Raw genomic sequence first — 27,255 nt, 5'->3', positions numbered from 1 at the left:
AAACATCTCACTAGAAATGTAAATTAAATATAATCATAAGTTAAGAGTAACTTAATTTATATAGTCATTACCTGTTACTATTCACTTAAGATATGCAAAATATCATTGGTGTTTATTCTGAAGTCAGTATTTTATAAAGACTTCCATGGATTTTCTGACTGGTACCCCTAACATTACATATTTTAAGTTTCTGAACCTGAACTTTGCTGTTGAGGTGATTTTCAGCAACCGACTTGCCAAACTTAATATTCTACACTTCATAAATATATCACATTTTGGGGAGGCTTTAAAATTCATAAAGTGCCTCACAGTAGCTGGAGGAAGTAGGTGTCATGTTTTAGTTTTATAGCAGAGGCAACTGAGGCTTGTGTAGCAAACACTACAAGCAAGACTTGCCTTTTGTGTGCCGAGCCCTTCCTGCTAAGGGGTTGACAGTGTTTTAGGAGCCTGTTGAGGGCAGCCCTCAGGCTATTTCTTCTTTTCCTTGTACATTTGCATCGAGCCCCGCAGCCCAACTAGCTATTTACATTTTCAGACCTTGTTTAGAATTACTTTTGCTGCAGGGATTTAGAGACTTTCTCTGCAGTGACTGAACGTCCAGTAAGATCGGCATTTGGGGGATTGTTGAACTTTACTAGAGGCCAACACTGTTGTATAGAAATAGGATCTGAACCATATATTTAATTAAAAATTTTCTAGTAGCCTCATTAAAAAGTTTTTTTTCAAGTGGACTAATTTTAATAATATATATTTATTTCACTCAGTATGTCCAAAATATTAACAGTTTAACATGTAATCAATATGAACAATTAATGAGATATTTTACCTTCTCTTTTTTGGTACTATGTCTTCACAAACTAGTGTGTATTTTATGCTTATAATGCAATTCATGTTGTACTAGCCACATTTCGAGTACCACTGGCCACAGATCTAGACCCAGGTGTGTCTCTTTTTTCCTCTTCATTCTCATCAGTTTGTGACCCTGAGCTTTGCCTGCCCTTTCTTGGGTTTTACTCTTTTCACCCCTGCTGCTTCCAACACAGCTTGTACTTAACTGTGGCTTATTCTTGGGCTCGCTATGAATTGTGGTCTAAACTATTTTCTCTTCTAAAACCAATTACTATTTGTCAGTAAAGGGCTGTTGTCCTGGTAGGAGGCCCTCAAGGAGACTGTTGTCTGAGAATTAGGCCTCTCTGGAGAATGTTTCCATTTCTCTTCTTTAAGTGAATCTGTTGAGATGAGTGTGGATTATTCCAGTTTGTATATCGAGAACAGTGGATTTTATTTTGAATTTTAGAAACGAGTGGGATCTGAGAGAGACAGAAAGAACGAGAATGAGTGTTGTGCTTAATATATTGAGAAGTAAAATACCTGTTACAGATGGTAGCTTTGTATTCACAAATGTTCTTTAAAAAATGGATTGAATTTTAGAAGACAAAATACCTCATTTGCTATGCTGCTAAGTTACTTCTATCTCTGCTAGATTAACTGCTTAAACATATTTGTGTGTGTGTGTGTAAAAACACACATGTGCATCTAATAAAAATAATTTCAGAGTAACTTTATTCAAATAATTTCTTTTCAACTTCTCATTGTGGAAGAATCTGGACAGTGAACAAATATCCCAGTGCAGTTATTTAAAATTATAAAATTTAAAAATACAACCTTTCAGTATGTTGATCTACATTGGTATACTTTATTTTTGCTAGAAACTGAGATGAAGATGCTCAAAATTTACCTGAAGAAGCCTATTAATATCAGAAACAAAGAAGTGATGAAAATAGAAATTCATTTTGAATTGCAATTCAACATAGCACAAGCTTCCATTAAAGCTTTAGGAGGTGACAAACAGGTGGCATGTTTAATTCTTCTTGATTATTTATCAGTAAATATGTTTTAGTATGTTTTCATGTCTCTTACATTTCCATGTTGGGGTTTTAAAAACTGAGATATAATTGACCTGAAACATAGTAGTTGCAGGTGTAAATCGTAATGATTCCATTTTTGTATATATTGTGAAAAAATCGCCACAATGAGACTAGTTGACAACTATCACCATTGTTAGAAGTTTTTCTTTTGTGAACAAAAAAAATTTAGAGAACTTAGTCTCTCAGCAACTTTCAAATATGCAATATAGTATTAACTATAGTCACCATGTTGTACCTTACATCCCCATGACATATTCATTTTATAACATGAAGTTTGTACCTTTTGACCCCCTTCACCCATTTCACCTACCCTCAACCCCTTCCTCTGGAACCACCAATCTGCTCTCTGTATCTGTGAGCTTGTTTTTGTTGTTGTTTTTAAGATTCCACATATAAGTGAGATCATACGGTATTTGTCTGTCTCTGTCTGACTTATTTCACTTTTCATAATGCCCCCAAGGTCCACCCATGTTGTTGCAAATGGCAGGATTTGCTTCTTTTTTTATGGCTGAATAATAGGCTGCTTTAAATATAGATAGATAGATACACACACATATATATGTGAATCCAGCTAGATGTTTGTCAATTTTGTTTATATTTTCAAAGAACCAGCTCTTAGTTTCATTGATCTTTTCTATTGTTTTTTTAGTGTCTTTTGTTTATTTCCGTTCTGTTCTTCATTTGCTTCCTTCTACTAACTTGGGGTTCATTTAGTTTTCTTTCTAGTTCCTTGAGGTATAAAGATATGTTATTTATTTGAGTTCTTTCTTTTCTTTATTATTATTATTGTTTTGGTCACTCTGCATAGTATGTGGGATCTTGTTCCCCAACCAGGGATCAAACTCGTGCCCCCTGTATTGGAAGCACAGAGTCTTAACCACTGGACCACTAGGGAAGTCCTTCTTTTCTTTTCTGATGTGGGCATTTATCACTATGAACTTCCCTCTTAGAACTGCTTCTCCCACACCTCATAAGTTTTGGTGTGTTGCATTTCCATTTTCATTTGCCAAAAGTTTTTTTTAATCTCTTTTTTGATTTCTTCATTGACCCATTGGTTTTTCAGAAGCGTGTTATTTAATCTCCATGTATTCATGAGTTTTCCAGTTTTCTTCTTGTAATTGATTTCTAGTTTCATACCACTGTAGTTGGTAAAGATGCTTGATATGATTTCAGTCTTCTTAAATTTATTAAGACTTGTTTCGTGACCTAATATATGATCTATCCTGGATTCCATATGTGCTTGAGAAGAATGTGTAATCTGTTGCTTTCGGGTAGAATGTTATGTATATGTCAAGTCCACTGGATCTAACGTGTCATTTAAGGCTGATGTTTCCATATTGATTTTCCATCTGAGTGATGTATCCATTGATGTAAGTGGGGTATTAAAGTCCCTTCCTATTATTGTATTGCTATCTATGTCTCTTTAGGTCTGTTAATAATAAATTTTTAAAAGGATTACTGCTTTTAAAAATCGTGTGATTTTTGGTTTTCATTTCAGGTGAGGCCTGACCAGACAAAAATCTCCTCAGACCTTTCTGGTGCGTTTGAGAAAGAAGACACTGAGATTCCTAGCAGCCACGAAAGAGAGACAGGTATATTGGGAAATAACAAAATTTCTTACCTGGATTCCATAGAGAAGCAATGATAAAATATTACTTGAAAGAGGTCACTGAAAACCTGTGGTCATATAGGAGTAATTAATGTGTTATTATACCTTTGGAGAAAGAAAAGTTGCTGATTAAACCTTGAACTATTTTCTCCGCCTGATACAGTTTGTCTTGGGGTCAATTGGAAATGACAAAAGAGAAATTATGATGGGGTGGCAGGAGGCAAGTGTGTAGGGCCCTGTCTACCCATGAAGCTGGCCTTAGCACAGGTTACATATCTCTTATGAGTTAGACCCAAAAGCAGTTTTCCAAGGTGCCCATAGCAGGTCCTAATTACCAGCTCTTACCAAAATATGGTGATGTACTTGCAGTATGAATCTCATAAAGAGCATTTGGAGGGTGTATGCAGCATTGTGTATGGTTATTGTTACCATTCTTTGTTTCTCTTTTCTTAATGTGTATAGACCAAGCAAAGGAATCTACCGAGCTGGCAGAGTTAACCAGTGCTGAAGATAACAATTGCCTAACAACTCTCCCCTTAAATAACCAGTCTGAGCCTACTGTGAGTACAGGGAACTGGGGACAAGATTCTGAGCTGTATCCACCAGGACGCTGGCAGGTGGAAGCTGACTCTCCGGCTTGTTGTCCATTTTCTCCTGGTCAACCATCTCTCTCTTTTTTCACTATCCCCTCCTTTAAATTACTTTTGCCTGCCGTGTTTATTTTTTCTCGACTTTCACTCATCTTGGCTCTCCCGCGGAATGTGTCACTTGGCTGGCTTTGCCTCGTTCCCTCATTTGGGATCTGGAGACTGAGTTTGGGAAAAGCAGCCTAATGTTTGGAATCAGACCTGGTTTTCACTTACTGATTGTGGGAACTTGGGAAAATTACTTAACATCATTGAGCCTGAGGCTTCTCATCTGTAAAGCAAAGGTAATAGCTGGTTTACAGTGTGGCCGTCTTAGGATTAAAAGCATAAATACATAAAGCACCTAACACACTGCTTGGCATGTATTGGTGTTCAGTCCATTTTCCTATGTTTGATTACATGGACACATTATACAGAAATGTGATAGTGTTATGATTTTTTTTTAAAAACAAATACACCAAAGATTATTCCTCCAGATAGATTGTCTCTTTGGGAACTTGTACATATCTCGACAATTATGGTGCTGTTGAAGACATTTGTAAGTCTTCCTTTGATGTTTCCCTTAGTAACTCTGAGACACTCTGTGATTGTCTTTGATGGTGGCGAATCTTCTGAGGGTAGATATTGGTGTTTCTGGAACAGCCAACAGTCATTTGGAGCTAAATCTAATGAACAAAGAGCCTGATATCCTACTATTTAAATGCTTTTCTTTGGAATTGTAAAAAATTTCAAAGACAACATAGTTAAACTTAGGTATATATGTTTTTCCTGCAGCAAACAAATACAGCTGACAATTCACCTGAAAAATCGAAACTGGATGATACACAAAAAGGTCAGATTTTTTTTCTGTCATAAGACTTGAATGGTATATTTAAATGTTTACCTGAGATGCTTAATAATTTTTGTTTTTCATTTTCATGCTTGGAAGTTCCTTCAAAACTTGAAAATTCTTTAGATTTACAAGCACCATCAGCAAAAATGCAGGTTCCTGAATTAAATGATACATCTAGGTACGTGATTTTCGAAACTCATGAGCCATGTAGATTACTGTTAATTACAATTCGACTGTCTAGGTTTTCCCCCTTTTTTGCATGTGGCTGTGCTCCACCCAAGGAGAGAGCATTGTGCGCAGTTTTCTGCAGAATGATTTGAGCAGGGCTGGAAAGTTCTCTTGACCTATGAGTCTCTACCATTATAGTCCCAGTGTTATCTTTGGTGATGTAGTTTTCTGTAGCAGAACACTGAATATCCCTCGCCAGAAAACGTGTATTTCTTGGCATTATTTTATTGCCACTTTCCATGTAGGCCTCTGAAGAATGGGTCATACCTGTGATTTTTTTTTTTTACAGCTTTATTGAGGTATAACTGAAATAAAATAAATTGTACGTATTTAAAGTGTACAATTGGATGTATACTTTGACATCAAATTTTTGACACAGTTTTTTTTTAACATCTTTATTGGAGTATAATTGCTTTACAATGGTGTGTAGGTTCTGCTTTATAACACAGTGAATCGGCTATACATACACGTATATCCCCATATCTCCTTCCTCTTGTGTCTCCCTCCCACCCGCCCTATCCCACCCCTCCTCTAGGTGGTCACAAAGCACCGAGCTGGTCTCTCTGTGCTGTGTGGCTGCTTCCCACTGGCTATCTATTTTACATTTGGTAGTATATATATGTCCATGCCACTCTCTCACTTCATCCCAGCTTACCCTTCCCCCTCCCTGTGTCCTGAGGTCCATTCTCTACATCTGCATCTTTATTCCTGTCCTGCCCCTAGGTTCGTCATAACCTTTTTTTTTTTTTTAGATTCCATATATATGTGTTAGCATACTGTATTTGTTTTTCTCTTTCTGACTTACTTCACTCTGTATGACAGACTCTAGGTCCATCCACCTCACTACAAATAACTCAATTTCGTTTCTTTTTATGGCTGAGTAATATTCCATTGTACATATGTGCCACATCTTCTTTATCCATTTATCTGTCGATGGACACTTAGGTTGCTTCCATGTCCTGGCTATTGTAAATAGTGCTGCAATGAACATTGTGGTACATGACTTTTTTTGAATAATGGTTTTCTCAGGGTATATGCCCAGTAGTGAGATTGCTGGGTTGTATGGTAGTTCTATTTTTAGTTTTTTAAGGAACCTCCGTACTGTTCTCCATAGTGGCTGTACCAATTCATATTCCCACCAGCAGTGCAAGAGTGTTCCCTTTTCTCCACACCCTCTCCTGCATTTATTGTTTGTAGATTTTTTGATGATGGCCATTCTGACCAGTGTGAGGTGATACCTCATTGTAGTTTTGATTTGAATTTCTCTAATGATTAGTGATGTTGAGCATCCTTCCATGTGTTTGCTGGCAGTCTGTATATGTTCTTTGGAGAAATGTCTGTTTAGGTCTTCTGCCCATTTTTGGATTGGGTTGTTTGTTTTTGTGATATTGAGCTGCATGAGCTGCTTGTATATTTTGAGATTAATCCTTTGTCAGTTGCATCATTTGCAAATATTTTCTCCCATTCTGAGGGTTGTCTTTTTGTCTTATTTATGGTTTCCTTTGCTGTGTAAAAGCTTTTAAGTTTCATTAGGTCCCATTTGTTTACTTTTGTTTTTATTTCCCTTACTCTAGGAGGTAGGTCAAAAAGGATCTTGCTGTGATTTATGCCGTAGAGTGTTCTGCCTATGTTTTTCTCTAGGGGTTTTATAGTATTCGGCCTTACATTTAGATCTTTAATCCGTTTTGAGTTTATTTTTGTGTATGGTGTTAGGGAGTGTTCTAATTTCATTCTTTTGCATATAGCTGTCCAGTTTTCCCAGCACCACTTATTGAAGAGGCTGTCTTTTCTCCATTGTATACTCTTGCCTCCTTTATTAAAAATAAGGTGACCATATGTGCGTGGGTTTATCTCTGGGGTTTCTGTCTTGTTCCATTGATTTATATTTCTGTTCTTGTGCCAGTACCATACTGTCTTGATTACTGTAGATTTGTAGTATAGTCTGAAGTCAGGGAGCCTGATTCCTCCAGCTCCGTTTTTCTTTCTCAAGATTGTTTTAGCTATTCGGGGTCTTTTGTGTTTCCATACAAGTTGTGAAATTTTTTGTTCTAGTTCTGTGAAAAATGCCATTGGTAGTTTGATAGGGATTGCATTGAATCTATAGATTGCTTTGGGTAGTATAGTCATTTTCACAGTGTTGATTCTTCCAATCCAAGAACATGGTATAGCTCTCCATCTGTTTGTATCATCTTTAATTTCTTTCATCAGTGTCTTATAGTTTTCTGCATACAGGTCTTTTGTTTCCTTAGGTAGGTCTGTTCCTAGGTATTTTATTCTTTTTGTTGCAATGGTAAATGGGAGTGTTTCCTTAATTTCTCTTTCATATTTTTCATCATTAGTGTGTAGGAATGCAAGAGATTTCTGTGCATTAATTTTGTATCCTGCTACTTTACCAGATTCATTGATTAGCTCTAGTAGTTTTCTGGTAGCATCTTTAGGATTCTCTATGTATAGTATTGTGTCGTCTGCAAACAGTGACAGCTTTACTTCCTCTTTTCTGATTTGGATTCCTTTTATTTCTTTTTTGTCTCTGATTGCTGTGGCTAAAACTTCCAAAACTATGTGAATAATAGTGGTGAGAGTGGGCAGCCTTGTCTTGTTCCTGATCTTAGAGGAAATGCTTTCAGTTTTTCACCACTGAGAACAATGTTGGCTGTGGGTTTTTCATATATGGCCTTTATTATCTTAAGGTAAGTTCCCACTATGCTTACTAAATGGGTGTTGGATTTTTGTCAAAAGCTTTTTCTGCATCAATTGAGGTGATCATATGGTTTCTCTCCTTCAATTTGTTAATATGGTGTATCACATTGATTGATTTGTGTATATTGGAGAGTCCTTGCATTCCTGGGATAAACCCCACTTGATCATGGTGTATGATCCTTTTAATGTGCTGTTGGATTCTGTTTACTAGTAATTTGTTGAAGATTTTTCCATCTATGACATACAGTTTTTGACATATGTCTACACCCAGGAACCATCACCACAATCAAGATAAGGACCGTATCCGTCATCTCCGAGAGTTTCTTCCTGCCCCTTTGAAACCCCTCCCTCCTGTCTTTCTGCATTCCCACCCCGACCCTTGGCAATCACTGGTCTGCTTTCTGTCACTATAGATGAGTTTGTAGTTTTAAAAATCTATTTAAATGGAACCAAACAATAAGTACTTTTTTTCTAGCTTCTTTCATTCAGTGTAATTATTTTGAGATTCATCATGTATCAACAGTTCATTCTTCTATATTATTGAGTAGTATGGAGAATAGTGGAGCCATTGTATGGATATACCACATTTTGTTTATCCATTCTCCTGCTGATGAACATTTGAGTTCCCAGGTTTTTGTTGTTACAAGTAAAGCCCTGAGGATTCATGTGTAAGTCTTTGTATGGAGATGTGTTTTCTTTTCTCTTGGGCAAATATATAGGAACGGGATAGCTGGATCATAATTGGTATTTGTTTAACTTTTTTAAAAAGTGCCAAAATGTTTTCCAAAGTCTTTGCAGGAATTTACCTTCCTACCAGCAGTCTTTGAGGGTTCTATTTGATTTATTTTTCTTTTTGGCTGTGCCATGCAGCATGTGGGATCTTAGTTCCCCAACGAGGGATCGAACCCACACCCCCCTGCCTTGGAAGTGCAGAGTCTTAACCACTGGACTGCAGCAAAGTCCCAATCTTTGAGGGTCTAGTTGCTAGACATTTTTGTCAATAGGTTCAGTAATACAATTTCATTGATGGATAGACTGATGAATCAATGAACAGATCCAATACTGATGTGGGCTATTTCTTCATTCCTCTGCCAGAACCACACAATCCCCCAGAGGGTCCTCAGTGTGTTATAATTTCCTTTATTTACTTCATTAATTTTTATATGTTATTGTGGCTCCACCTCCCCAATACCATTCTTCTTCTGTGAGTTACTAGATATCTCTCCTATTGTTTTTCTGTGTCAGCCTATGTTGGTTTTGGGCTTTAAGGGTTTACAATTTATATATGAACAGTGCTGTTTCTCCTTTTATGATGTTAGTTTAAAGCACTCTGTCATACTGTGAAATTTGTTCTTTCTTGACCTTAAAAAATGAGAGTTCTGGGGCTTCCCTGGTGGCGCAGTGGTTGAGGGTCTGCCTGCCGATGCAGGGGACGCGGGTTCGAGCCCTGGTCTGGGAGGATCCCACATGCTGCAGAGCGACGGGGCCCGTGAGCCACAACTACTGAGCCTGTGCTTCTGGAGCCTGTGTTCCGCAACAACAGAGGCTGCGATAGTGAGAGGCCCGCGCACCGCGATGAAGAGTGGCCACCGCTTGCCGCAACTAGAGAAAGCCCTCACACAGAAACGAAGACCCAACAGAGCCAGAAATAAATAAAAGCTGAGCTGATGTCCTTCTAAAAAAAAAAAAAAAGGAGAGTTCTAAGCCAGGAATAGAGCCTACATTTCTGTCAGGCCATGAGCCAGGAAAGAAAAAGTAGTGTTTTTATACCATCGCTATAGCTAGCCATTCGTTGTTCAAGGATCTCTTTCAACTAGAAGAGGGTAGAAACCTGCCCTACCGCTACACTTCCTTCCCATCACACTTTCTTGTCCAGGCTTTTTTTTTTTTTTTTTTTTTTTTTGTTGCAGTACGCAGGCCTCTCGCTGTTGTGGCCTCTCCCGTTGCAGAGCACAGGCTGCGGACACACAGGCTCAGCGGCCGTGGCTCACGGGCCCAGCCGCTCCACGGCATGTGGGATCCTCCCAGACCGGGGCACAAACCCGTGTCCCCTGCATCGGCAGGCGGACTCTCAACCACTGCGCCACCAGGGAAGCCCCAGTGTCTCATTCTTTAAGATCCTTGGAGCAATCCAGGTTTCTTCCGACTTCACCTCTTCCTCTCACATCTGCCTCAGAAGGAGTGGGGCGCTGGCAGGGGCTTCCCGCATGGTTTGGAAGTGTGCTGCTGTAAGGCAACCCTGCCGGGGCTGTGCCTTCCCAGTAACCTGCTGCCACTCTCTGTGCCTGTCTGATCCTCTGTTCTGCAGTGAGAGAATTCTTCAGCCCCACTTGAATCTGAGAATCCTTTTTCTCATTCTGAGAGGCATGGAACATTGTTGTTCTTGCTCCTAGAGGTCCAGATTCGGCTTTGGGGAAGGGGCTGCATGCTTGGTCCTACGGAATATTTCCACATAGAGCAGAAGGGTAGGTCTTGGACTTATGGAGGGTACATAATTCCCCTAGAGCATCTAACAGTAACACCACAGACTCTTGAGTTAAAGATTCCTGACTGGAGTAATCTGTTCATCTCCGGGTCTCGGTTTTTTTGTTCTGCAAATGAGTACTTCCATTAAAAGGGACGTTCAGGTGCCAGTATTGCAAAGAAATCTTGGGTACTGCTCAGAGCTTTTTAGCTCTTTCATGTTGGAATAAAACAGCACCTGTAGCTGCTTATAAATTCAGACTGAAACCGCAGAACGCATTTCGGGACTCAGTAGAGCATAGGTTCTTCTGTCTCAGCACAGAAAGAATTCAGCAAGAGGCAGAGTGACAGGTAAAGAAAGAGTTTATTAGTATAGGAGGCTTGTGAGGGGTACAAGAGGTGCGAGAGGGCTCTGCCCCTAGCACTTAATGGGTTACATTTTTATAAACAAAGGAAAAGTGGGGAGGGGGGAGAAATCCACTTTCTTCCTCATTCTTGAGTAGACATCAAGCTTCCCTCATCACTTCCTCCTCCATGTCTGACAGGGGAGTTTTCTTGTCCCTAGTGGTCAAACCAGGAAGGTCATGGCGCTATTCAAATCGGCAGAAGGATGATAATGTATGCTGAAATATGGTAAGTCATCTCAGGTTTCAGTGTAATGAGGGTCTTCTACTTTGGAATGTCACCTTTCCCTTATATTTTTGTTTTCAGCCTGAGCAGAGGAGCATGTCCTAGGGATCATTAACTTACCTCAACCAGCAGGATGCAGACATCATTGACTTGATGTATATTTTTGTTGTTAGTTTCGTTGTTAAGCAAGCCTGCTTTGTTTCATGATTTTCCGATTGCTTTCTTGAGTGATCATTAACTTACAATGGTCTCCTAAAGCTCCCTGAAGTTCCCTATCTATAATCCCTTAGTGGGATTTTTAACTAGCTATTTGATTTTCCTACTGTATCCCTATCAAGACCGTACACACACTAACAGTGTAAGACTAACTTTTTTTAATAGGTATTTTATTTTATTTTTTTACATCTTTATTGGAGTATAATTGCTTTACAATGGTGTGTTAGTTTCTGCTTTATAACAAAGTGAATCAGTTATACATATACATATGTTCCCATATCTCTTCCCTCTTGCGTCTCCCTCCCTCCCACCCCTCCAGGTGGTCACAAAGCACGGAGCTGATCTCCCTGAGCTATGCGGCTGCTTCCCACTAGCTATCTACCTTACGTTTGGTAGTGTATATATGTCCACGCCACTCTCTCGCTTTGTCACAGCTCACCCTTCCCCCTCCCCATATCCTCAAGTCCATTCTCTAGTAGGTCTGTGTCTTTATTCCTGTCTTACCCCAAGGTTCTTCATGACATTTTTTCCCTTAAATTCCATATATACGTGTTAGCATAACTTTTTAAAAATTGTGATAAAATAGGCATAACGTAAAATTTACCATCTTAACCGTTTTCAAGCGTACCGTTCAGTGGCATTAAGTACCTTCACGTTGTTGTACAGCCATCACCACCAGCCGTCTCCTGAGCTTTTTCATCTTCATCTTTCTGAAACTTGGTCCCCATTAAACAACTCCCCTTTAACAAAACCGAAGGATATAAGATTAACGTAAAAAAATCAAGTTTCTTTCTATATGGTAGCAAATAGAAAGACTTGTCTTTTGGTTTTATGATAATAGCAAACTGTATTTGATAAGGGGTAAATATCTGAAGTGTAATATTTAAGAAACTCCTACAATTCAGTAGCAAAAAACCCCCAAAAAACACCTGATTAAAAAAAAATGGGGAAAGGACTTGAATAGACATTTCTCCAAAGAAGATATACAAATGGCCAATAAGTATATGAAAAGATGCTCAACATCACTAATCATCAAGAAAAGCTTGCCTTTTTGGCACCCAGCTGATTCTAAGGCAGAGCCAGGCGGGAAACACTGCTCTGTAGCATTGTCACACTCACTGCTTACTTGCTGATGTTACCCTGCCAGCCTCTTCTTTGGATGCCTGACAGAGAAGGGCTCAATAAAGTTTTGTTCTGTGTTAAATAGCCAGTTGTTGGCAGGCAGAAGATGTATGGAAATGGATTGCAACGTAGAAAGTTTGTCTCAGAATGGGGTACTTCCCATGAGTTGGGCTCACAATCAAAGGACGTGTAAAGGGAAAGAAAAAGTGCTGTGAAGTTGGGAAAGGAGAAGATGTTGGTGAAACAGTACCATTAATTCAATGTATTTTGCTTTTAGGGAAGATTCTGCCTTTAAGGGTGACAGAAAGCAAGAAACAAGGATGTCGGTAATGGAATCACTTTCATTGTTTTGGGGCAGTCCTTCCCATGTTTTAGTTATTTGCATACCATCTTCAAACTTCACCATTACTCTGCTCTTTGTTTCTCAGTTAAATTTCTCTTAAGCTTGTTTTATTTATTTCTTTTTCTTTCCTCACTTCTATTTTTATTTTTTAATAGATCTTTATTGGAGTATAATTGCTTCATGATAACTGTGTTAGTTTCTGTTGTACACCAAAGTGAATCAGCCATATGCATAAAGCATTTCATTTTGAAATGGAAAGTCAGCATTAGTTGCAACAAATAGTTGGTAAGCCCCCAAATAAATATGACGGAGAATAACAAAGTTATATTGAATTGTACTTTTCCTTGTGTTAGGCCTTGAGCCAAAAGTCTGTTCTTGCTTTGTTAAAAAAAAAAAAAAAGATTATGAAGTAGAAGAGAAATATTAAAGACCTACTAGCAGCTGAGATTTACTCTGAATAGAATCAGAAGTGTTAATGAATTGAAAAGAAATTTTTTGCTCTGAGTCAGTGACGTGGTTTTGTTCCTGTGTGTGCCCGTTTCCATCTCTCCATTGTTGTTCTTGCTTTGGGAAGCAGAGTGCTTTAAGTCTTGTCAGTACGTTAAAAAAAAATCTCTGTATAAACAGTAAATGAAATTCTTTTTCTAAAATAAGAGATCATGGGCTTCAAACAAATTAAAGCTCTTTCTGACTTTCTTTTAGCGGTGGTTCTCAGTCCTATAGGTTAGTGTTTTGAAGTTAGTGTCGGCCCAGTAATCAGGTACATCAGCTTTTGGAAAGTTATCTACCATCTCTACAGCTACAAGTATTTGATTAGAGAGGATTGTGTCTCTTTTACTGTAGCCGCTTGGTGGAGAACTAATGAAATAATCATTCTCTTTTTCTCCCTTCTCCTTACTTCTGTGCCCTTTCATTATGGAAGAAAGCCCAGTCTTCTAGAAGAAGGAGTTACTTCTCTTTTGTCTAACTTTATAGTCATATGTTTAATTGCACATAAATGGTACTAACGTCCTTTTAATAGTTCTCATTTATCTCCTGTGTTTGTAAAAGTTTAATTATAGGAAACACCTCTTCTCGGAGAGTAATGAAGATTCAAGTTCTAGTGCCAGTGTACTGTCTTGGACCAGTAACCAAAAAAGGAAATCCCTGAAGTCATATCCTAATAGAAAAAAGATAAGAACCAGAAGTAACATAAAAAGTAAGTTTGGGGCTTCCCTGATGGCGCAGTGGTTGAGAGTCCACCTGCCGATGCAGGGGACACGGGTTCGTGCCCCGGTCCGGGAAGATCCCACATGCTGCGGAGAGGCTGGGCCCGTGAGCCATGGCCGCTGAGCCTGCGCGTCCGGAGCCTGTGCTCCGCAACGGGAGAGGCCACTGCAGTGGGAGGCCCGCGTACCGCAAAAAAAAAAAAAAAAAAAGTAAGTTTGGTGTGTGTTTTCTTTCCAGTCACTTTTCAAATAAATTATCAGGTATTAAATTTTCAATACGTGATGGGAGCAGCGGGTGCCAAAGAGATGCGATCATGTGGTCCTCCTTCCCTGATAGACGGGAAAGGGAAAACGTACATATGTAAAACGGTGCCAAAGAGATGCGATCGGGTGGTCCTCCTTCCCTGATAGACGGGAAAGGGAAAACGTACATATGTAAAACGGCATGAAAGAATATGGAATTGACCAATAATTGTTAAATTCGAGCCGTGGATAAATGGAGTAAGGAGTTCAGATAACAGGAATCTGACGTAAGCTGAAACCATCAGGAAAAGCTTCAAGGAAGAGCTGGGTGGGACCTCAGCTAATCTTTGGGAGAAGAATAGGATTTGAAGAGGTGTGGAGAAGGGGAAGCATTCTGATTAGGTAAAACTAGAAAGACGTGAGAACAGCATTCAGAACAGGATCTGGAGCAGAGAATTCGTGCTGGGTAGTGAGGAACAAAGGTGAGTAATTAGATCATAAGAACTAGACATTTCAGCAAGCTGTGGGAAGTGGGAATTGCTTCTAGTGTGTATTGGGGTATTTCTTATAAGCAAACTTACCCACTGTACTCTTATTCCCTTCCATTCTAGGCTTGCCACTTTTCCCCCTCAGTAGTGGCAGTGACCTTGAGAAAGATGAAGTAAGTAAATTTTGTCTGGGCTGCCGTGTGCCCTCATGGTGTAAGCTTGAAACAAGCTGATCTCTTTCAACCACCTTTATTTCTCAAAAAACTCCTTTCTGAAATATGAGAAGAATAAACCAGTGGTTTACTAGTGTGTGAACCACTTTCAATAGAAACTTTAAGGACTTCTAAACATTTTATATGAATCTTGGGTAAAAATTTAGGATCTTTTTTCATCGGTTGCAAATTTGTTGCAAGATGTTTATTATGAACTAAGCTTGAAATCTGGGCTCTTCTGATTTCCTGCAAATGTATGCTTTTTTGAATTTATATTTTAAAATCAACTTCTTGGTATAATTCTTCCGTTAGTTCTCAGTTTGTTGACATGTTACTCCCAAAGATCTTAATGATTTAAACATTTAAGTCTTTATTTTGCAAGCGGTTGAAATGCCTTCAGCCGTTTCAAATATTGAATAAGCCCTGAAAGTTTCTTACTTCCTCTCAGTTGTCCTTGTTTTATATCAAAGTAGTTAAGAACATGGACACGAGTGTCCTCCGGGCCAATTCAGAGCTTAATTCATCATGCTTTTAGCTGACTTACCTCTCTAAGCAGTTGGCTTTTGTCCTTTGTCAAATGAAATTAGATAGATAGATAGTATAGGGTGTGTATATATATACTGTATATATGATATTTTATATAAAATATGTAACATATAATCATGTATATATGATATATATTATATATAATTGTGCACATATACTTTATATGTACAAACTATATATACTTATATTTAAAAATACATATATGTACATATTACACACACATAATACATATCTAATATATGTACACACATATATAATACATATATGTACATATACTTTATATACATGTATCACACACACACACACTGCAGGATATAGCACGAAGTCTTTAAGAGTTTTCGAAGGGCAGCTGCTGGGATTCTCAGGGCGTGAGCAGCGCTCTGCTTGCCTGTACAGAAATAGAATGTTGTTAGTGCCCTAATAGTAGCTCGTCATCTGCCCTCCCTGCCCGACCTGCCTTCTGCCATCAGCCTGGGGGCGCGGGGTGCTGCCTTCTGTGAGGCTAAGGGACACTCATGTTCTGAGGTGACCAAGAGAGTTAACAGCTCAAACCTGTGAGCCAGAGCAACTACCTAAATATTTGTTGAATAGTTCAACCTGAGACAAGGAGTTATCAGTTAGAAATAGGCCAGAAGAACAGTTTTTAGCAATATACAGCTTTTTAGAAAAATAGGTACCAAAGAAGAAACAGGAAAGCTTTGAGAATCCATAAATTTAAGGTGTGCAACTGATAAGAAGTCTGTGCTGATTTTCAGTGAGGGCATTGCTGACTTTATACAGACATTGGTATCTAGAACTCACTTCTCTGTGCTGGAGTTTAAGAGAATAACTTAGAAGCAGGGCTTGGCAAACATTTTCTGTGAAGGGCCAGATACTAAATATTTCAGTCTTTTCGGGCATATGGTTTCTGTGGCAGCCATTCAGCTCTGCCATTGTAGCGTGAAGGCGGCCATGGACGATACTCAGATGAGTGGATGTGTTGTGTTCCAGTAAAACTTATATTTACAAGAACTTTATTTGCAGTGAGCTGTAGTTTGCTGACTCCTGAATTAGAGCAGTGGTTCTCAGACTTTAGTGTTCAGAATGACCAGGAAGGCTTGCGGAAATGCAGATTGCTGGGTCCTGTCCCCAGAGTTTTTGATTGAGTACATTGTCACTGGGGCTTGAGAATTTGCTCTTCTGTCAAGCTCTCAGGTGTTGCCGAGCCTGTGGTTTGGGGGCACACTTTGAGAACTTTGACTTGGAGTCATCAGTTGATACCTGACCTAACGTGCTTCCAACCCTGCGATCTTATGGTCTTACTGGTTTTTTCAAATGGAGCATATCCAATACTTAATCATTTAAAAAGGATGTTGGAAGTGTCTTGGAATGTTTTGATAACATTCACAACCACTCAAAACAAGTTAACACTTTATAAAAAATACTATATTTCAGGTTAAAATTCTAACACCATTACGGAAAGATACCTCCAGGCAAAATAATGTCACACCTCCAAAAATTTCTGGAACGAAATTTCAGAGTAGTTCTGCCTTTTTAACTCCTGAAGATTCTGCCCAGAAGATAGGTATGTGATTTTCTGTCAGTCTATGTAGAAAAAATCATGTTTTGGGAAAGGTAGTTTGAAAAAGAAAAATGTATTTCTTTTAATATCTGTTGAAGGAAGTGTGAAAGTATGATTGATCTTCTCTTTTATGCCCTCATTAACAAAAGACAGAGGACATTGTTTTAATTCTGTTTTAACATTTGAGATCAGCTTGTGCATAAGAATTGCTGGTATTCTTCCACTTTAAAAATAACAAGAAGCTCAAATGATGATTTATTGCAGGGGTTGGTAAACTTTTTCTGTAGAGGACCAGAGTAATTGCTTTTTGGCCCCTAGAGTTTCTGTTGCATCTATTCAGCTCTGCATTTGTAGCTCCAAATGAGCCACAGACAAGATGTAAACCAATGGGCATGGCTGTGTTTCCATAAAACTTTATTTATAAAACCAGGTGGCAGACTGGATTTGGCCTGAGGGGCCAGAGTGTGCCAACCCTTGACCTGTAAGGTTTATCTCAGCCCCCACTGTATTTTATGAAAACAACTCACATCTTTTTTAAGTTGGTAAGAGTAGGGATTTTGTTTTCTTCACCTCTATCATTTTAGAGCATCGCACGTTGGCAGGCACATGGTGGCATTAGCAAGCACGTGACTGCCAGCCTCTTAATTTGGCTGCCACTGGAAGAAAAGAAGTGGGGAGAGGAAAATAGGAGAGAGGGAAATATAGCAGGAGAGAGGGAAATATAACATGAGAGGAAGAGGAGTAAGGGAGTGCATCTGAGAGAGGAAAGAGAAGGACCACGTTGAGATGGTAGAATCCTTGCTGTGTGTTTGGGGCCAGATGGGCGGCTACTAAAGGTGCTGACCTAGTAGGTAACTGGCTATTCATTTTATCTACAGACCTGTAACCCCTAATACCCATGCATGCCCTTCAAGATACAAAGTGGTTTTTGCTTTGGGTTTTTTTTTTTTTTTTTTTTTTTTTTTTTAGAACTGTGTCCTTTTGCGGGAGGTAGGGCAGTGGATGTTGAAATTTAATTTATAGACTGAGAGTGAAATGTTATTGCCTCTCAGTGTGTTTATTCCCTTAAAACTATTCATTCTCTCTAATACTCAGAACTTCCAAGTCCCCCCTCACCGAGCGATCTCTCTTCCTCGGAGCACTCAGATATTGAAGAAAATGTGTCTGAGGTACTGTACTATTTCATTGTTGGTTATTCGTTGGGTTTTCCAGAATTAATATTACATTTGCTTAATGTACTAGCTTATTCCTTCTTAAGGGATAATGTAGCACCATGTATTTCTTATTTCGACATGAATACATGTATTTGTGGCCTTTTTTTTTTTTAAGACTGTGACCCAAGAGTCATTGGTGAAAAGTACTGGCTTCAAACATAAACTGCAAAATTTGGAAGACAGAGGTGAGAGAATTCTAAACTTCTTTCTGCAGAATAAAGCAAAATTAATCTGATTTTGGCAGACTGGGATGTTATTCAAATTGAGGCAGATACAATCACTATACAGCGTGACAGTTGCCAGGCCTTGGAGAGGGCAGTGCCATCTGCTTACCAGCTCCAAATGTGCCTGAAGGTCAGGGGGAGGAGCAGAGGTTTTCACTCAGGAACAAGAACGTCTGTGTCAAGAAGCATATAGCCTGGGACACAAGTCCCATCAACCGGCATGCCTCCTCTCCCACCCCACAGAAGGCAGTCCCCTACTATTATAGTGTTGTCGCTTTCTCCCTTTAGATCTGTTAGCGTTTGCTTAAAACGTTTAGGTGCTGTGACATTGGGTGCATATATTTACAGTTGTTACGTTCTCTTGATGGAGTGACCCCTTTATCGTTATGTAATGAACTTCTTTGTCTCTTGTTAAATTTTTTGACTTTAAAGTCTGTTTTGACTGATATAAGCATAGCTATTCCTGCTTTCTTTTGATTTCCACTTGCATGGAATCTCTTTTTCCATTCTTTCACTCTGAGCCTGTGTGCGTCCTTAAAGCTGAGTTGAGTCTCCAGTAGGCAGCATATAGTTGGGTCATATTTTATCCATTCTGTGCCATTTGATTGGAGAATTTAATCCATTTACATTTCTTTTCTTTTTTTTAAATGAATTTTTATTGGAGTATGGTTGCTTTATAATGTTGTGTTAGCTTCCACTCTCCATTTACATTTAAAGTAATCATTGATTTGTAAGGACTTACTAATGCCTTTGTATTAATTGTTTTCTGGCTGTTTTGTTGTTTCTTTTAATTTCTTCCTCTCGCTGTTTTCTTTTGTGGTTGATGGTTTTCTATAGTGGTATGCCTTGATTCCCTTTTCTTTATTTTTTATGTATCTACTATAGATTTCTGCTTTGTGGTTACCATGAGGCTTACATAAAACATTTTCGAGATATAGTTTAAGCTGATAACTTCTATTGCATACAAAACTCTACCGTTTTTCTCTCCCCACCCACATTTTATGTTTTAGATGTTATAATTTATCTCTTTTTATATTGTATATCTATTAGAAATTATAGCTATAATTATTTTAAATATTTTCACCCTTTGACCTTTATTCTAGAGTTCATTAACACACCACTGTATTACAATATTACAGTATTCCAAATTTGAATATATACTTTACCAGTGTGTTTTATATTTTTTAATATATTTTCATGTTCCTAATTAGCGTTTTTTCATTTCTTTTGATAAACTGCTTTCCACACTATTTGTAAGGCAGATCTAGTGGTGATGAATCCCTAAGCTTTTATTTTTCTGGGAAAGTTTTAATCTTTTCTTCATTTATGAAGGACAACTTTTCTAGGTAAAGTATTGTTGGTTGGCAGTTTTTTCTTTCAGCACTTTACATGTATACGTTATCCCACTCTTTTTTGGCCTGTAAGGTTTCTGCAGAGAAATCTGCTAATTTTTTTTCTTTTGCTCCTTTTAAAATTCTCTCTGTGTGTTTGATTTTACACAGTTTCGTTATAATGTGTCTTGCAAAAGATCTTTGTGGGTGAATCTTTTGGGGGTTTGAGAGCTTCATGAACTTGGATGTCCAAATTTCTCCCCAGATTTTGGAAGTTTTCAGCCATTATTATTTTTAAAATTAATTTTTGGCTGCGGTGGGTCTTCATTGCTGTGCGTGGGCTTTCTCTAGCTCCAGCGAGCGGGGGCTACTCTTCGTTGCCGTGCGCAGGCTTCTCATTGCGGTGGCTTCTCTTGTTGCGGAGCACGGGCTCTAGGCACAAGGGCTCAGTAGCTGTGTCTCACGGGCTCTAGAGCGCAGGCTCGGTAGTTGTGGCGCATGGGCTTAGTTGTGCTGCGGCATGTGGGATCTTCCCGGACCAGGGCTCGAACCCGTGTGCCCCTGCATTGGCAGGCGGTTTCTTAACCACTGCATCATGAGGGAAGTCCCTATTATTTTTTAAAAAATTTTTTTATTTTATATCGGGGTATAGCCGATTAACAGTGTTGTGATAATTTCAGGTGCAGAGCAAAGCAACTCAGCCATACGTATACATGCATCCATTCTCCCCCATCGGCCGTTATTTTTTAAAATAGATTTCTGCCCCCTTTCCCTCTTTTATCCTTCTGGGACTCCAATAACGTGTAGATTGTTTCCTTTTTTTAAAATTGGGATATCATTGACATGTAGCATATTAATTTCAGGTAGCATATTAATTTCAGGTAGCATATTAATTTCAGGTGTATAACAATGATTTGATATTTGTACATATTGTAAAATGATTACAACAATAAGTCGAGTTAACATCTATCCCCACAGGTAGTTACATTTTTTTTTTTCTTGAGATGATAGCTTTTAAGATCTACTCTCTTAGAAACTTTCAAATACACAATAAAGTATTAACTACAGTCGCTATCCTGTCTGTACATTACAGCCCTAGGACTTATTTTGTAATTGGAAGTTTGTACCTTTTCACCCCCTTCATTCCATTTGCACCCCTTCACCCACCTCTGGCAACCACCAATCTGTTCTCTGTACCTATGAGTTTGGTTTTGTTTTTTGTTTTCCTTTTCGATTCCACATGTAAGTGAGGTCATACAGTATTTGTCTTTCTGTCTGACTTATTTCACTTAGCATTTTGCCCTCAAGGTCCATCCGTGTTGACACAAATGGCAAGATTTTTTTCTTTTTTATGACTGAATAATATCCTGTTGTAGATATATACCACATTTTCTTTATTCATCCATCATTGGACACACATTGCTTCCATGTCTTGGCTACTATAAATAATACTGCAGTGAACATGGTGAGTACATATATATTTTCAAGTTAGTGTTTTCATTTTCTTCTGTTAAATACAAAGAAGTGGAATTGCTAGATTATATGGTAGTTTCATTTTAAATTTTTGGAAGAACCTCCATACTGTTTTCCATAGTAGCTGCACCAATTTACATTACAACTAACAGTGCACAAGGGTTCTCTTTTCTCCACATTTTCAACAACACGTGTTATCTCTTGTCTTTTTGATAATAGGAATTCTAATAGGTGTGAGTTTATCTCATTGTGGTTTTGGTTTGCTCCAATCATCGGTGCACCTGTTGGCTGTCTGTATGTCTTTGGAAAAATGTCTATTCGGATTCTCTGCTCTCATTTCAATCAATTATTTGGTTTTTTGGCTATCGAATTATATGAGTTCTTTATATATTTTGGATATTAACCCCTTGTCAGATGTATGATTTGAAAATATTTTCTTCCCTTTTATAGTTTGATTTTTCATTTTGTTGATGGTTTTCTTTTCTATACAGAAGCTTTTTAGTTTGATGTAGTCCCATTTGTTAATTTTTGTTCTTGTTGCCTTTGCTTTTGGTGTCAGATCCAAAAAATGATCATCAAGATGGATGTCAAGGAGCTTACAGCCTGTATTTTCTTCTAGGAATTTTATGATTTCAAGTCTTACATATAAGTCTTTTTTTTTTTAATTAATTAATTTATGGCTGTGTTGGGTCTTTGTTTCTGTGAGAGGGCTTTCTCTAGTTGTGGCAAGCAGGGGCCACTCTTCATCGCGGTGCGCGGGCCTCTCACTATCGCGGCCTCTGTTGTTGCGGAACACAGGCTCCAGACGCGCAGGCTCAGTAGCTGTGGCTCACAGGCCTAATTGCTCTGTGGCATGTGGGATCTTCCCAGACCAGGGCTCGAACCCGTGTCCCCTGCATTAGCAGGCAGATTCTCAACTACTGCGCCACCAGGGAAGCCCTTACATATAAGTCTTGAATCGATTTTGAGTTAACTTTTGTGTATGGTGTAAGATCGTGGTCCAGTTTCATTCTTTTACACGTGCCTGTCATGTTTTCCTAACACCGTCTATTAAAGAGACTTTTCTTTTTCCATTGTATATCTTGGCTTCTTTGTTGTCAGTTAATTTGATTGTATATGCCTGGGTTTATTTCTTGGCTGTCTATTCTATTCCATTGATTTACGGGTCTCTTTTTTATGCCGGTACCCTACTGGTTTATTACATCTTTGTAATGTAGTTTGACATCAGGAAGCATGATGCCTCCAGCTCCGTTCTTTCTCAAGATTGCTTTGGCTATTCGGGGTCTTTTGTTGTTCCATACAAATTTTAGGATTGTTTGTTGTGTTTCTGTGAATTGTTTCTATTAATGGTATAGTTTGTTTGTATTAGTGCTATCACAGAGTTCATATAGGCTTTCTTACTCTCTTTTATTCTTTTTCCTTTGTTCTCCTCTGACTGGATAATTTGGATAAAGACACAGATTCTTCTGCTTCTGGATCAGCTCTGCTGCTCATAGTCTCTATTATTGCATTTTTCATTTCACTTTTGTATTCTTTCGCTCCAGAGTTTCTGTTTGGTTCTTTTTTTATTATTTCTATTTTTCTATTAAACTTTTCTTTTTTTTTTTTTCGGTATGTGGGCCTCTCACTGTTGTGGCCTCTCCTGCTGCGGAGCACAGGCTATGGACGCGCAGGCTCAGCGGCCATGGCTCACGGGCCCAGCGGCTCCGCGGCATGTGGGATCCTCCCGGACCGGGGCACGAACCCATGTCCCCTGCATCGGCAGGCGGACTCTCAACCACTGCGCCACCAGGGAAGCCCCTAAACTTTTCATTTTGTTTGCTTATTGTTTGCCTGATTTTGTTGAATTGTCTGTGTGTGTTCTTGTAGCTAAACTGAGCTTCCTGAAAGCAACTATTTTGCAGTCTTCATTAGGCAAATTGCAGAGCTCCATTTTCTGTGGCGGTCCATGACTATATAATTATTGTGGTTTGGGGGAGGTGTCATGTTTCCTTGAGTTCTTACGTTCCTTGAAGTTTTGTGTTGCCGTCTTCATATTTGAAGAAGCAGTCACCTCCTTTAGTCTTTGCTGACTGGCTTCAGGAGAGAGAGACCTTTTGTCTACTAGGGATTCTGCAGCTTCCTCTAGACCTTTCCTATGGCTCTGCCTGCTCCACACTTTTCTTTCTCCGGGGCACCTCTGCAGATCGCGCTTTGTCTGGAATCTGCATGGCCAGGCCAGGTGCTCACAGCCTCCTGCTGCTTTCCCTAGGGCAGTGGTGGATGCTCAAGCATGTGTGCTTAATCCCCATCCTGCTGAATAGGGCTGGCTATCTACAAACACTCACAGTCGTTGCCCCTGGGGGGTGTGTGCAAAGTGAGCCAACCACAGGCTGGGGCTGTGTATGGGTGAGGCAAATGGATTGGTTGCGCTGTGTCCACGGTCCAGTTGCGGGCGGATCCGTAGGTGAGGCCTCCCCAGCAGCTCATGAGTAGGCTTCCTAATGAAGTCCCTGAAACAGTAGGATCTGCGTCCCTTTGATGCTCCCTGAGAACCCTGGATTCTGTTCTCCCAGCCACTCCCCACCTCCGAGCCATGTAGTGTACCTCAGTACTCTGGATGGGGCAAGCAAGAAACAGTCTTCTTTGGCAGGGTCCCTCACAGCTGGGGAAACTGAGCGCTCCCTCAAACCCTCTCACCTTCCCCAGTGGAGAAATCGTGAGCTAAGGGGGCCTCTCTTGGCCCTGAGCTGTGCTGCCTTTGAGCAAGTGGTGATGTGGCTCAAGCGAAAGTGTCCTTGTTACCCTCTTCAATGCAGCCAATCGTGGATTTTTTTCTTCCTCAGACAATGTGCTAGATCTTCCCCACTGGACTCAGACTTCCACAAAGGCCACTCTGTCAGTAGGTGATTTTCAAAATTGGTGTCCTTTGGGGGAAAACAGTAGAAAACTCCTGTTCTGCTATTTTGCTCCTAGACTGTTGTTTTAATGTTTACCCCGGAACTTTGGATATGCCGTGCTCCCAGAACACTGCAAGCAAACAGGATGATTACTCGTGATTTTGCATTTTGCCCTCATGTACCTTCTTGGAGAGGCCTCCAGAATTGGGAAGGAGTCAGGAGGGTAGCTTCTTTGTTCCAATGGTGCTATGAATGCCTAGTTCGGTGCTTGGCATATAGAGGCATTCAATAAATATTTGCCAAGGAACCAGAATAAGAAACTTAGAAAATGCTGTCATTTAGTGACGAACCTCTGCATAATTCCATATTGAATAATCATTTATACATAGTCACAACTAAGTATTATTAATTGATTTACTGATTTTTAAAATGCATTAATCCAGACAAAGGATATTTCAGTACTCCCCGTCAGACTGAGGAATTCAGCAATAAAGATTGTCTTTAATTTTTCATATTCTCGGCACAGTACTCATTGGTAGAAAAAACAAAGGAATTGGCGCTAGGAAGGTGCCTCCACAGAAGGGTATTTTGGTAAAGAAGACTATTCTTGCTCCAATGAATGTTGTTGGCCTTTTATCATTTTAAGCCACGGGGTGTCACCTCAGAGTAAGATTTTTTTAAATGCTGTAACTTAGGAGAGCTTGGCTATTAATCCTAGGGTTGATTCTGTGTAGCGCTAAAAACCGTTTTATCAGAAGTATGAGTAAATAAATGTAATATAGACACCAAATTATTCTCTACAGCCTGTGCCCAAAATAAGTTCAGAAGCTCCTCAGATGGCAAAAGTCTTCAATTCTCATGGCAATGAAGACAGCTGTGTTCAAAAGCAAGAGCGCCCTCCTTCTACCAGCCACCCACAAACGAGTTAGCATTCATTTGAGATCACTCTGGTTTCAGCCACGGTGTGTTTACTGCTTGTGTTCATTTTTGAAGTGCTGTGTGTACATAGTTTTAACCTCTTTATGAGAATGTCAAAAAGTCCTGGTTAAAAGAGGCATGCCGTTACCATAGAAACAAAGCTGAGCCAACTGCATCACTTAGGACCTGCATCCTTTAAGGAGTGCGCTGATTTCCCTAGGGGAGCCTGTTCTCTCTGGAGAGCCATTCCTTTGTTTCAGGTAAAGTACTTAACAAGATTGCCTCTTCAAAAAGGGTTTTCTGTGCCAAATTATTTCCATGTCCCTGAAGTGGTCCATATGGATGATGCCTGTTTAGTAGGTTCACAAATTCCAAGCAGCTCATTCAGGGGGCAACCAGCTTATTTACACAGAGTTCCTGGATTCGTCTCTCCATTGAAGGTAAATATTGTCTGTTCCAGCAGATGCCCTGCTTTTCCACGGGTGGTGCATTAGCATGATAAATCGGAATTCAAGGCCATGCTTTGAGCTGTTGCTACAAATATGTTGTCAGAAGAGAAAAAAAAAAAAAATCCGGAAGGGACAGGACAGGCAGCAAGGAAAGAAATGTAAAGAAACGTAGTAGTTGTTCATCAGTGCTTCATTGGGGCTGGCTGGAATCCTTTCAAAGTGGTTTCTTTGGGCCCTGACTGGGATATGGACACCATGTGAGATTCAAGCATGAGCTCCATTTATTTTGAGGCTGGAAGAGGACAGTGCTGTGTCTGGATTCTTTCTTTGATTTGTAAAAATCATTTAGCCTTGAAACAGTGCAAGTCCCTAGAAAATATCCACCCATACTTTCAAACAAATAAACACACCTAATCTAAGAGCAGTGAGAAGAGATAGTGGCATCTCTCAAAGCTGAGAGCTTTTCTTATGCTTTTCATTTTATTTTATTTTATTTTTTATTAGAGGGGCTGATTGTGGGCTCTTTCTTTTCCAAGTGAGAATGTGACCTCTACCGAAGTTTTCAGTTTATGAAAACTCTATTAGAGCAAAGCAACTGAGGTGTCCCATGAAGGTCATCATTCATATATGATCATTTTATCTATATATCTGGTATTATTAATTTAGTTCTTTCTGCATTTGGTCATCCTTTTCTCTCAATTAGATATTTATTATCTCTCTTGTTTTACCTCTCGTTTTGCTATTTCCTTTTTGTTTCTTTAATAGAAAATAATCTAAGTTGACATTTAAACCTAAGTTACTCGTTTTTCTTAAAAATGTATCTTCTGTTTTACCACAGGGCATGAACTATTTTAACATTGACTATTCTCTGTTTTGCATAATTTTAATAGCAAATTTCTTTTCCTTCTGTCACTTTGATGTTTATGACTGGTATTTCCTACTATGGTGCTATTTCTAAAAATTAGTATTTTACAGTTCCTCCCAAAAGGTAGTTTTAGCAGATCTTAAAATACTAAACTTTATTAATTTCAGTTTGTTATTTATGTAGTAGGTATTTGGGTCTCTAAGGTTTTTGATATTCCTGTATCTCTACCCTCACTGCTAGTATAAGATAATTAGAATACATTCTTGTTTTACTCAGATCCTTTTTTAGGATATAAGATATATCTTATTTTGTAGAATCTTGGATATTCTGCAGCATTTACTCACTTATTCATTCTTTCATTCAGTGAATGTCTACTGATGTCTACTATGCACCAGCCACTTTCCTACGTGTTAGATATTCTAGTGAACAAAAAGACAGCATACGGGCCCTCACTGGACCTTACCATCTAGTGGGGGAGACATAATACCCAAGAAAAGTGAAATGTGTAGTATATTATATTGTGATAGAGGCTAAGTAAAAATTAAGCAGGGAAGGGGATTTGAGAGCTAGAGGGTTGGGTTGAAATTTTAGTTTGGATGGCCAGAGGAAACCTTAGTGTAGTTATGGGGGGGTGGGGGGAGGATGCAAGTCAGAAGAGCGGCAGGTGCAAAGGCCCTGAGGTGAGAGTGGCCCAGGGTCTGAGGAGCTGGAAGGAGACCAGGGTAGAGCAGTAGAATGCAGAAGGGGAAACTTGCCTCTTTGCTTTCCTACCATCTGCCCACCATTTTGCCCAGCTCCCTGCACATAGTAAAACCCTCAAATATTTATTGAGGAAATTCATGAAATGAAATTCCAGAACTTTCAGGGGGGAAATCTGTAGTGACTAGCTAGATGTGGGAGGAGAGAGGGAAGAGCAGATGTCTTCC

At 39.3% G+C, this 27,255-nt stretch overlaps 1 protein-coding gene across 1 annotated transcript in view; it reads left to right on the top strand.

The window, feature by feature from the left end:
* The window catches only part of SYCP2L (synaptonemal complex protein 2 like), a 68,120-nt gene that overhangs the window by 25,639 nt on the left and 15,226 nt on the right, over positions 1–27,255 (top strand). The window contains exons 13-21 of the mRNA XM_065886012.1: positions 1,710–1,852; positions 3,427–3,520; positions 4,000–4,154; positions 4,806–4,832; positions 13,769–13,916; positions 14,781–14,830; positions 16,850–16,979; positions 18,072–18,145; positions 18,306–18,375. Coding sequence (XP_065742084.1) covers positions 1,710–1,852; positions 3,427–3,520; positions 4,000–4,154; positions 4,806–4,832; positions 13,769–13,916; positions 14,781–14,830; positions 16,850–16,979; positions 18,072–18,145; positions 18,306–18,375 — 891 coding nt within the window. The remainder of the gene's footprint in view (positions 1–1,709; positions 1,853–3,426; positions 3,521–3,999; positions 4,155–4,805; positions 4,833–13,768; positions 13,917–14,780; positions 14,831–16,849; positions 16,980–18,071; positions 18,146–18,305; positions 18,376–27,255) is intronic.

Source organism: Phocoena phocoena, chromosome 10 (assembly GCF_963924675.1).
Source record: "Phocoena phocoena chromosome 10, mPhoPho1.1, whole genome shotgun sequence".
In the NCBI taxonomy this organism is placed as follows: domain Eukaryota; kingdom Metazoa; phylum Chordata; class Mammalia; order Artiodactyla; family Phocoenidae; genus Phocoena; species Phocoena phocoena.
Note: the sequence above shows the minus strand (reverse complement) of the source record. Positions and strands in the feature narration are given on the sequence as shown.